At 44.2% G+C, this 12,500-nt stretch overlaps 1 protein-coding gene across 4 annotated transcripts in view; it reads right to left on the reverse strand.

Annotated features, from left to right (window-relative positions):
- Positions 1-4,765: 4,765 nt before the first annotated feature.
- The window catches only part of STAT3 (signal transducer and activator of transcription 3), a 102,688-nt gene continuing 94,953 nt past the window's right edge, over positions 4,766-12,500 (reverse strand). For 3 of the 4 annotated variants that reach the window (XM_056548161.1, XM_056548159.1, XM_056548160.1), the window contains exons 20-24: positions 11,077-11,216; positions 10,767-10,982; positions 8,551-8,593; positions 7,783-7,889; positions 4,766-5,532 (exon numbers count right to left, since the gene is read on the reverse strand). In XM_056548161.1, coding sequence (XP_056404136.1) covers positions 5,477-5,532; positions 7,783-7,889; positions 8,551-8,593; positions 10,767-10,982; positions 11,077-11,216 — 562 coding nt within the window. In that variant the 3' untranslated portion in view covers positions 4,766-5,476. The remainder of the gene's footprint in view (positions 5,533-7,782; positions 7,890-8,550; positions 8,594-10,766; positions 10,983-11,076; positions 11,217-12,500) is intronic. The other variant, XM_056548162.1, reaches the window with a different exon arrangement.

Below are 12,500 nucleotides of genomic sequence, written 5' to 3' on the forward strand. Positions count from 1 at the left end.
CCCTTAATTTTCGTTGTTGCCCTTTAGTATTTTCCTCCTCGCCCTTTAATAGCCACAACTCTTATTTTCCCATCTACACACCCATATAAGGGCTTGTTTATTGCGGGACCACTTGTACTTTGTAAGGTCTTCATCCATTTTTCCATAACATATGCTCCAAAACAGGATAAAAAATATTTGTGAGGTTAAAAAATAAAAAAAAACACAATTGGAGGTGGGGTATTACTTTTTACATCATTCACTGTGCAGTCAAACTAACATGTAATCTCAATATAAAACAAATACCCAATTTGTATAGATCCACCCCACTACACCACCAGGGATACATTAAATTAGAAGCCGCTGTCTGCAGTGTAGTCATCTCATTAAGCGCACTACATTGATGACTATATAGAAATTTGTATATCATACTTACCTATGTACTTCAATAACCCTGTATATGTAAAGAGAAAGAAAAAAAAGTACTGCACAAACTCATAGAAATGTGTCTAGAGAGAATGAATGGATGGATGGATGGATGGATGGATGTGCATAAAGGAACTATACGAAGAACAAGTTATGAATAAAGATACATTTTTGAAAACAAGAAAGGTGCGGATTCCAGGATCTGATAAGATCAAAATAAGACACATTGTTGCAGGTCATGAGACGCATTTCAGGCGATTTACGTTCTTAATCACCTGAAATGCGTCACATGATCTGTTACCATGCCTGATGTCTGATCCTATAACAACATTTAAAAAAGAATCTTCCCACAGTGGACTTCTGCTTTCTTTTCTACACATTGTGAGTGCTGCTCCGCACCATAAAGAACACAAAGTGAGCTGGACATTCTAGTGAGCTGTGTGTGAGGGACTACACAGAAGACTGCACTTTACAGAGACAGAGTTACCAATACAGTGGTCCCTCAACATATGATGGTGATCCGTTCCAAATGGACCATCGTTTGTTGAAACCATCGTATGTTGAGGGAGCCGTGCAACATAAAGTATAGGACAGTGGTCTACATCCTGCGGACCTCCAGATGTTGCAAAACTACAATACCCAGCATGCCAGGACAGCCGTTGGCTGTCCGGGCATGCTGAGAGTTGTAGTTTTGCAACATCTGGAGGTCCGCAGGTTGAAAACCACTGGTATTGGAGGTTATACTCACCTGTCCCCGCCGCTCCAGACAGTCACCGCTGTCCTGGATGTTCCCTTTCATCGCTGTTGCCGCGTCCCCGACGCTCCGGCAAGGGCTCTGCTTCCCCGGCATCCTCGCTCTCCGTCGCCGCCATCACGTCGCTACGCACGCCGCTCCTATTGGATGACGGGACAGGGTGCGCAGCGACGTGATGATGATGATGATGATGATGGAGAGCGCCGACGATGCAGGGGATCCCAAAGAGGACGTGCCGGAGCCCCGAGGACAGGTAGCGGACCACACGGGGCACCGTAAATGGCTATCCGGTGGCAGCTGAAGCAGTCTGCGCTGCCGGATAGCCGTTTATGTGATGGCCCCGACATACAAAAGCATCGTATGTTGATGCTGCCTTTGAGAGGCCATCGCATGCTGAAATGATCGTATGTCGGGGCCATCGTAGGTCGGGGGGGGGGGGGGGGGGGGGGGGGGTCACTGTAGTTCTATTGTGATGCATCCTTGAAAATACTTCTGCTTGATGGTCACACGGTTTCACCCTGAAGAAGGTGGAAAAAAAAAAAAAAGAGGCTTAAACGGTCGAAAATGAGTTTTTTTTTGTGGGATAACCCTGTGAACTCTTTTAGGCTCATATTAAACTGTTATGTCAATTGGGTAAAAATTGTGTAGATAAAGTCAGAAAGGCATCACAAGAAGCATCATAAGATTCCTCACAGAAGTTAGTAAAAGCTACCTGAAGGGGCTGAGCCAGGCAGACATCAGGCAGACATCTTTCCTTTATCCAGAAGTGCAACTTTGCATACTCTTGGTAAGATACACAGGGTTCTTATTTTAATAAAGTTACCTTATTTATAGTGTGGCTGGAATAATATCAAGCAGATGAAAACTGGCTTTATAAAATCTCCACGATGAGATTGTAAAGTTAGTATATAGGACACCCCTCCTTCTACTGCAGATGAATGGTGCGTGTGTTATCCATTATGATTCATTCACATACTGCTTAGTCCCCATGCTCCACCCCATCATATAATAATTCCCATGAGGAAACTTAGGCTTCATTCACACCACGATTTGACCTTCCAATACACAGATAAGATATCGGAAGCTCAAATCATCTGAAATCGTATCTGTGCACGAACAGATACGGAGACATTAACTATTATGGGGCTGCGGACCCAATTGTAGTCAGCTAGTGACTACGATCTGGTCATTTTCTCAGGGGACCTGATTTTTGACACGGACTGAAAAATGGTCTGCCACGATTTTCAGTCCGTGTCAAAAATCTGACGTGCTGAGAAAAAAAGATTGTAGTCACTAGGTGACTACAATCGGGTCCACAGCCCCATAATAGTTAATGGCTCCCTATCTGTCCGTGCACAGATACGATTTCGGAAGCTCAAATCGCCTGAAATTGTATCTGTGCATCGGAAGGTCAAATCGTGGTGTGAATGCAGCCTAAGTTTAAGTGTTCCCAATTATTATATTACTGTATCTTAACTCCAGAAGTTTGATACTAAACATATTGAAGTACAGTGACCCCCCGACCTACGATGGCCCCGACATACGATCATTTCAACACGCGATGGCCTCTCAGAGGCAGCATCAACATACAATGCTTTTGGCCATCGCATAAACGGCTATCCGGCAGCGCAGACTGCTTCGGCTACCACCGGATAGCCGTTTACGGTGCCCCGTGTGGTCCGCTGACGATCACTTGCCTGTCCTTGGGTCTCCAGAGCGTCCACTTCGGGATCCCCTGCATCGTCGGCGCTCTCCATCGATGTCATCACGGCGCTGCGCACGCCGTCCCGTCATCCAATAGGAGCGGCGTGCATAGCGACGTGATGGCGGCAACTGAGAGCGAGGATGCCGGGGAAGCAGCAGAGACCTTGCCGGAGCAGCGGGGGCACGCGAGTATAACCTCCAAAACCAGTGGTCTTCAACCTGCGGACCTCCAGATGTTGCAAAACTACAACACCCTGCATGCCTGGACAGCCAACGGCTGTCCGGGCATGCTGGGTGTTGTAGTTTTGCAACATCTGGAGGTCTGCAGGTTGTAGACCACTGTCCTATACTTTACATTGCACGGATCCCTCAACATGCGATGGTTTCAACAAACGATGGTCCATTTGGAACGGATTACCATCGTATGTTTTGGGACCACTGTATCATTGAGTAATATCTGACATTGTGTCATTGATATTCTTTATATTACTCATATCATGGTGTTTAGATTCCTCTTTTATGTAATCAATTTATAACAAATAAACCTGCATATATCATTTTTATACCAACTTTGTTATTTTATTATATTGCAAAAGTTTCTTCTACCACTACTTACTAGAACTCCTATCAGGGAAAATAGTCGGGACCAGATATGATGAATTGCATTGTTTGTATATTTTTTTTTATATTTTTGTATAATTCATAAACGTCATAATATTTTTTTTTTTATATTGTTGTTTACCATAAATAATTCATAATTGAGTTATGATATTATATCTTATGACAAAATGGAGGTCTTAGGGAGATGATTTCTCCTACATGTCAGGCCCCGGTGTTGAATATATTCCCCAACAGTAGTCCGGACCAATCGTGCGCTTCTTATTGTGAATACCGTTCTACCATACAAGTGCAGTGCCAGGTTTTCCGCTGTTATGAGATTTCTCCCTGGAATATCTTGTTAAATAAAAGAGAAATCCAGCCAACATTATCCCGTATCCACAGGATAGGGGATAAGTAGCTGATCACGGGGTTCCGACCTCTGGGACGGGGTTCCGATCTCTGGAACGGGAGAAAGCTCTCAGTGAGGAGCCTGTGCTGCAGACGGCACGTGTTCCATTCATTTCTATAGGAGCTCAGAAATAACCCGAGTACAGCACTCGTGCGTCATCAGCCCTCCCATAGAAATGGATGGAGCACGTGACATCTACCGGTAGACGACACGCGCTCCTCACTGAGACCCCCTGCGATCAGCTACTTATCCCCTTATCCTGTGGATAGAGGATAAGTTAAAGGGGTTATCCAGGAAAAAACTTTTTTTATATATATCAACTGGCTCCAGAAAGTTAAACAGATTTGTAAATTACTTCTATGAAAAAAATCTTAATCCTTCCAGTACTTCTGAGCTTCTGAAGTTAAGGTTGTTCAATTCTGTCTAAGTGCTCTCTGATGACACGTGTCTCGGGAAACGCCCAGTTTAGAAGCAAATCCCCATAGCAAACCTCTTCTAAACTGGGCGGTTCCCGAGACACGTGTCATCAGAGAGCACTTAGACAGAAAAGAACAACCTTAACTTCAGAAGCTCAGAAGTACTGAAAGGATTAAGATTTTTTAATAGAAGTAATTTACAAATCTGTTTAACTTTCTGGAGCCAGTTGATATATGAAAAAAAGTTTTTTCCTGGAATACCCCTTTAAATTTAGCTGGAGTCCTCCTTTAAGGCCATGTCACCATATCGTACTAGACCAAGCCCTAAAACACCGATAAACAAAACATAAACCAGAAATAAAAAACACACAACGTTTTCTTTTACACATCTTTAAAAATGCAAAAATTGACAAGCATTACCAATTACCAATACATGCGTACAAAGTTTATTTAACATGACCTTAAAAAGTTATTTAAAAAGAAAAAAAAAAAAAAAAAAGGGGAGAGTGGGGATTAGAAAGGAGGGGGGATTGCACCTTTATCATGTCATAAATATATCTGGATTGAAGGAATATACAGCGACTGTATGGAGATAGTGTATGTGAGACTATAGGAATATGTCCTTTAGGGGAATACTTACAGGTAAAAAAAAAGTCCCATTTAAAAAAAAATTTAAAAATTAAAATAAAAAAAGGGTTAAATTACTCAAAGGATTACTGATGTTTCATCCCCTCTCTCCTACGTAATGGCGAGATTAATATACACCGGTGGAGGAGCCACTTGGGTACGGGCAGTGAATTTACTGCAGTCGTTTGGTAAAAATGTAGAGGGTGGAACCTCTGGGAAACGTCTCAGAGCAGGTAGGTCATCTTTGGTCGGATCAGATAGGTCAGTTACAGGATTTGTGGACAGTGTGAAATCATTATGACCGAATCATTGCCAAAATGTACTCCTCCTATAACCACCATCCGTAAAAAAGGTCCTTTTGGCAAAAAAAGGAGGTAAACCGAGAAAGACAAAATTAAACTGATGGAAAGTTCATTGCTTAATAGGTTGTACTGCACCGTCAACTGTCTGCGGACCCCGTAACCGATCAGAGGTGGAGAGCGGGCACTAGCAAGACGTCCGAGAGAAGGCCAACACTGACAAAGTTTATATGTCCAGACTCCGCGTAATACAGCCTCCGAATCACATGGGGGAAGATGCGCACTCAGGGGCCAGCTCCATGTCGAATGTTACACTCTCTGTGGATGAAAGGAGAAGAGTCACTCATTTCAGTGTGTTCTCTGTGCAGATTAAAGGGTTACTTCAGTGGAAAACAATTATTTTTAAATCAACTGGTGCCAAAAAGTTAAACAGACGGGAGGGGGTTAGAGCGGGGTTCGGGGTAGCACCGCGGTCATGGCCATAACAGTTATTGCTTTCAACAGGGTGGGGGGGGGGGAGGGAGCGAGGTTCGGGGTAGCACCGCGGTCATGGCCATAACAAAGTTATTGTTTTCAACACAGGTTGCCTCCAGTTGTTTCACCACTACAACTTCCAGCATGCCCTGACAGCCAATAGATGTCAGGGCAAGCTGAAAGTTGTAGTGGTGAAAAAGCTGGAGGCAGTCTGTATAGATGAGCTAAGGGCGGAAGTCGGCCTCCCCAGCAGGCATCAGAGACGTTGCGCCTGTTGGGGAAGTCTGCCTTTCTACCTGGTAAGTGAGCACACTACCAGGTAGAAAAAAAGGCATTATTAAAGGCAGGGAGGGGGTTAGGGATAGACTGGCAATAGGCAGGGACAGAAAGGGGTGGAGAGAAAAAAAAAAAAAAAAAAGGATGGAGCTACTTTTTAGGTAGTTCTTTCCAGCCTGACTACAGTGCTGTCAGGAACTGTCCAGAATACAATTAAATCCCCATAGTAAACCTCTCCTGCTCTGGACAGTTCCTGACACAGACAGATGACAGTAGAGAGCACTGTGGTCAGACTGGAAAGAACTACACAACTTCCTGTGGATTATAAAGCAGCTGATAAGTACTGGAAGGATTAAGATTTTTTAATAGAAGTAATTTACAAAGCTGTTTAACTTTCTGGCACCAGTGGATTAAAAAAAAAATAAATAAATAAAAATTATTCCACCGTAGTACCCCTTTAAAAGGGTTCACACTGTATTTTCATTTTGTACAATAAAAAGTAGGGAGCACTCACCGTACAGGACTTGATTGTAGCAACTTAATCCATATCAAACAGTAAAATGTAGCAAGGACAGGTGGGTGTAAGAGCAGAGAGGCAGGCGCACTGAAGCGCTCCTGCCTCTCTGATCTTACACCAACCTGTCCTTGTTACAGTGTTATTTGATAAGGATTAAAAAAAATTGCTACAATCAGGTCCTGTACGGTGAGTGCTCCGTATTATTTATTGTACATGATCTACTTGCTGGACTTAACTGTGAGCAGCATCGCCAGAAACAGGCTTTTCTCTCTGCAGTCAAAACAGGTTCTTGTGGGATAGGAGTGTGAACAGCGCCAGGAGTCTTATTTCATATATTATTTTTATTTTGGTTTAACATATACACTCACCGGCCACGAAACAGATACATAGCTAGTCAGCCAGTTACACGGCAGCAACTCAATGCATTTAGGCATGTAGACGTGGTCAAGACAACCTGCTGACGTTCAAGCCGAGCATCAGAATGGGGATTTTAGGGACTTAGACCAGCCTGTCTACAACCATGCCACATTCTATGGATTTCACAATCTGCTGATCTCTGGGATTCTAACCACAACCATCTCTAGGGTTTACAGAAAGTCAGAAAAAAAGAAAATATTCAGTGAATGGCAGGGGAGAATGGGCAGACTGGTTCGAGACAGAAAGGCAATAGTAACTCAAATAACCACTGGTTACAACCAAGATTTGCAGCATACCATCTCTGACTGCACAACACACCCAACTTGAAGCAGATGGGCTACAACAGCGGAAGACCACACCGGGGGCCACTCCTGTCAGCTAAGAACAGGAAACTGAGGCCACAATTCACACAGGAACCAAAACTGGAGAATGGAAGTTGGAAGAACGTTGTCTGGTCTGAAGAGTCTCCATTCCAGCTGTGACATTAAGATGGCAGGGTCAGAATTTGGTGTAAACATTTTCTTGGCACACTTTGGGCCCCTTGGTATACATTGGGCATGGTATAAACAGTGAAAAGGTACAAATAAAAATATGCCATAAAGATTGCTACTGTATTTCATACAGCAGAATCCATTACCCACTAACTTAATACAAAATAAAAAATAAGAGGGATTGTAACATACTTTTTTTTTGCTGTACACAATAGGGTAGTGGACTACGTTTTTGTATACGGCAAAACTAAACAGAACAGAAACCAAAACAAAAAAAACAGTGTGACCCCAACCTAACCAATCTTCCCTCATTTCCCCCTAGTGAAAGCACATGATAAATGATTACAGATTAACAGGACTTTTCTCTCTATGTCATGGATGCACGAAACCTACCAAATGGATTCCCTGTGCTGGCTTCACCTCCTTCTCCTGGAAACTGCATCAAAGAGTCCAAGGTGCGAGGAGACATGGGCAGGTCTATAGTGTTGCTACAGGTGGTCCTATTAAGCCAGAGGATACAGAAGTTATATTATCACCTTCATTTTTAATTTATTTTAAATAAATATAGAAGCCTTACCTATGTGCTGATGCTGTTCCAACACTCATGTTAAGAGTTTGAAAAGGGGCGGGGTCTCCCTGCACTACCCGCGGCAGATTGTTTGCCAGTGTAATCTCCGCTGTTGAAAATGTGCTGCAGACCCCATAAGTCAATAGGGTCTGCGGCGGACTTTTAATTACAGTAATTCCACTGGCGAAAATCTGCTGCAGGTAGTGCATGGAGACCCCGCCCCTTTTCAAACTTCCGTTTCCGTTTGAAAATACATTCGCTTGTGTGAACGAGCCCTTAGGGTACGTTCACGCATGCGTATGTTTGCTGCAGATCTCTGACTGCAGTTATTTCTGTCCATTCACTTCAATGGGCAGTTGAATATGCTGAAGCAAATCTACAGCAGAAAATAATTATGTGTGAACACAACCTTAGGGTACGTTCAGACGTGCATATCCTCTGTTGCAGATCTGCTACAGTAGATTATGCTACCCACTGAAGTCAATGGGCAGCCAAATCAGTAGCAGAAAATATGCTGCAGATCTGCAAAAAAAACTATGCACGTACCCTTAAGATGTAGAAAAACACTGTATAGAAAAACTACGAATACTTACGGTGTAACACAAATAAACTTTGTCTTCAGATATGGGGCAGCGCCTGTATATAATAGAGAAAAATTGCAGCTGTAATTATACGTATCTCTTATGATCATTGTTGAAAATGCATGAAAGTAAACAAATAAAAAATAAATAAAAACACGGAAACAATACAAATATAGAAGAGACAAAAATCATTGTGATAGTAGATCCAACTATACACATTAAAAAGGAGATTATTTTTTGTACTCCCTGTAAAATCTCTTTCTCAGTCGCTCTTCATTGGGGGACACAGAGACAATGGGTATATGCTCTTGCCACTAGGAGGCGCTGACACTAGGAAAAAAAGTTGTCTCCTCCCTGGCAGGATAGAGAGAGAGATATAGAGATATAGATATAGATATAGATATAGATATATATATATAGATATATATATATATATATATATATATATATATATATATATATATATACCGTATTTATCGGGGTATACCACGCACCGGCCTATAACACGCACCCTCATTTTACCACGGATATTTGGGTAAAAAAAGTTTTTTACCCAAATATCCATGAAAAAATGAGGGTGCGTGTGTGCACGTGTATACCCCGATATACCCCCAGGAAAGGCAGGGGGAGAGAGGCCGTCGCTGCCCGCTTCTCTCCCCCTGCCTTTCCTGGGGTCTAGAGCGCTGCTGTCGGCCCTTTTCACCCCCTGGTTATCGGCGCCGCTGCCCGTTCTGTCCCCCTGACTATCGGTGCCGGCGCCGAGAAGCGGCGCCGACAGCCAGGGGGAGAGAAGGGGCAGCGGCACCCATTGCCAGCGCCGCTGCCTCCCCCCATCCCCGGTGGCATAATTACCTGAGTCCGGTCCGCGCTGCTCCAGGCCTCCGTCGTGCGTCCCCAGCGTCGTTGCTATGCACGACGCGGCGCTCTGACGTCATGCGCCGTTCAGCGCATAGCAATGACGCCGGGGACGCACGACGGAGGCCTGGAGCAGCGGAGCAGAGCGGTCCGGACTCAGGTAATTATGCCACCGGGGAGGCAACGGGGCAGCGGCGCCGGCAATGGGTGCCGCTGCCCCTTCTCTCCCCCTGGCTGTCGGCGCCGCTTCTCTCTCCCTGGCTATCGGCGCCGGCACCGATAGTCAGGGGGACAGAACGGGCAGCGGCGCCGATAACCAGGGGGTGAAAAGGGCCGACAGCAGCGCTCTAGACCCCAGGAAATGCAGGGGGAGAGAAGCGGGCAGCGACGGCCTCTCTCCCCCTGCCTTTCCTGGGGGGGTATCGGCGTATAACACGCACACAGACTTTAGGCTAAAAATTTTAGCCTAAAAAGTGCGTGTTATACGCCGATAAATACGGTATATATTATATATATATATATATATATATATATATTATATATTATATATTATAATATATATATATATATATATATATATATATATATATATATATATATATATATATATATATATATATATAGGATATGCTGTGTCCCCCAATGAAGGCTACGAGAAAGATTTTACGGTGAGTAAAAAAAAAAAAAAAAATCTCCTTTTCTCGGTCGCTCTTCATTGAGGGACACACAGACCATGGGATGAACCAAAGCCTTCCCTGGGGTGGGAAGAACACCACCAGAGGAAGGGAGTCAGTCCGGATACTGAACCCCAGCCGGCCGTAAGACTCACGGATGAGACCCTGGCAACCAAGACCTGGAACTAAGCGTCCGGCAGATAGCGGGGGGTGAGCAGGGACAGTGGTTGGGACCCGGATCCAGGGTACAACCTCCAAGCGATGGCGAGAAGGGGTTAACTCTATGTCTGTGCCCCTTTGTTGCATATGGGGGAACAGATAGCGCCATGCTCCTGAACCCCACCTAAAAATGAGAAACGAAAGGGAGCAAAAAAAGCTAACTAAACAGCCCTTACTAGAAAATAATAAAAAGACCAGGTCTGGGGAGCTCCCGACATGTGTCTTGCCTCCTACTGACACCATCTAAAACTGTTACCTCACCTCACTTCCAGTAGGTGGGTATATCCTGCCAGGGAGGAGCCAACATTTTTTCCTAGTGTCATCGCCTCCTAGTGGCAAGAGAATATACCCATGGTCTCCGTTTCCCCCCAATGAGGGGCGACCGAGAAACAGTGTGTTTCATAACAGTGTCTCCCCAGCTGGAGCCACACTGGTTGGGAAAGACGGCATCTGAATATTCCAGGACAGAAAGTGTACCACTACCTGGGTCACTGGGCTCGGGGTGTTCCTGGCTCTCTGGGCGGCAGTACTTGCTAAATGCTTCTTCTTTGGGGATGTCGGGGTACAGATAAACGAGAGGGGACACCAAGATGTTTGTGGCGTCCATGATTTTGTACCCCATGATAATTTCTGCAAACGACATACTGTTGAGTTGCTGTTTAGTATATGGTTCTACAGACTGAATCTGCGTCTTTCCTGAAAGAAAAACATATGAAGTAATTAAAATTACTGCAAAGAAAGTATAGATAAAAGAAAAACACAACACCATTAATTTTGAACATTTACATACCATTAATATCTTTCTCCACCCAGGTGAAGGTTATTCCACCCTCTTTGCTGCTCTCACTGAATCTCAGCAGGAACGTTCCCGGTGGTTTGGTGCTCAGAATTGCTCGTTCACGTTCTTTACTTATAAAACCCATAATATACCTGAAAATGAAAGTTGAAGCTGTAAGCCACTAGATATTTTTCTCTATATATACACATACATACAGTGGGGCAAAAAAAAGTATTCAGCCACCAATTATGCAAGTTCTCCCACTTATAAAGATGAGAGGCTGTAATTTTCATCATAAAAAATCCATAAAATCACATTGTCTGATTTTTAAAGAATTTATTTGAAAATTAGGGTGGAAAATAAGTATTTGGTCACCTACAAACAAGCAAAATTTCTGTCTCTCACAGACCTATAACAACTTCTTTAAGAGTCTCCTCTGTCCTCCACTCGTTACCTGTATTAATGGCTCCTGTTTGAGGTTGTGGACAGGTGTCTTTTATACTGATAAGTTCAAACAGTCACACTCCAAACTCCACTATGGCCAAGACCAAAGAGCTGTCGAAGGACACCAGAAACAAAAAATTGTAGACCTGCACCAGGCTGGAAAGACAATCTGCAATAGGCAAGCAGCTTGGTGTGAAGAAATCAACTGTGTGAGCAATTATTACAAAATGGAAGACATACAAGACCACTGATAATCTCCCTCAATCTGGGGCTCCACACAAGATCTCACCCAGTGGTGTCAAAATGATCACAAGAACGGTGAGTAAAAATCCCAGAACCACACGGGGGGACCTAGTGACCTGCAGAGAGCCGGGACCAAAGTAACAAAGGCTACCATCAGTAACACACTACACCGCCAGGGACTCAAATCATGCAGTGCCAGACGTGTCCTCCTGCTTAAGCCAGTACATGTCCGGGCCCGTCTGAAGTTTGCTAGAGAGCATTAGGACGATCCAGAAGAGTATTGGGAGAATGTCATATTCAGATGAAACCAAAGTAGAACTTTTTGGTAAAAACTCAACTCGTCGTGTTTGGAGGAGAAAGAATGCTGAGTTGCATCCAAAGAATACCAGACCTACTGTGAAGCATGGGGGTGGAAACATCATGCTTTGGGGCTGTTTTTCAGCAAAGGGACCAGGACGACTGATCCGTGTGAAGGAAAAAATGAATGGGGCCATGTATCATGAGATTTTGAGTGAAAACCTCCTTCCATCAGCAAGGGCATTGAAGATGAAACGTGGCTGGGTCTTTCAGCATGACAATGATCCCAAACACACCGCCCGGGCAATGAAGGAGTGGCTTCGTAAGAAGCATTTCAAGGTCCTGGAGTGGCCTAGCTAGTCTCCAGATCTCAACCCCATAGAAAACCTTTGGAGGGAGTTGAAAGTCCGTTTTGCCCAGCGACAGCCCCAAAACATCACTGCTCTAGAGGA

Source organism: Hyla sarda, chromosome 12 (assembly GCF_029499605.1).
Source record: "Hyla sarda isolate aHylSar1 chromosome 12, aHylSar1.hap1, whole genome shotgun sequence".
Classification (NCBI taxonomy): domain Eukaryota; kingdom Metazoa; phylum Chordata; class Amphibia; order Anura; family Hylidae; genus Hyla; species Hyla sarda.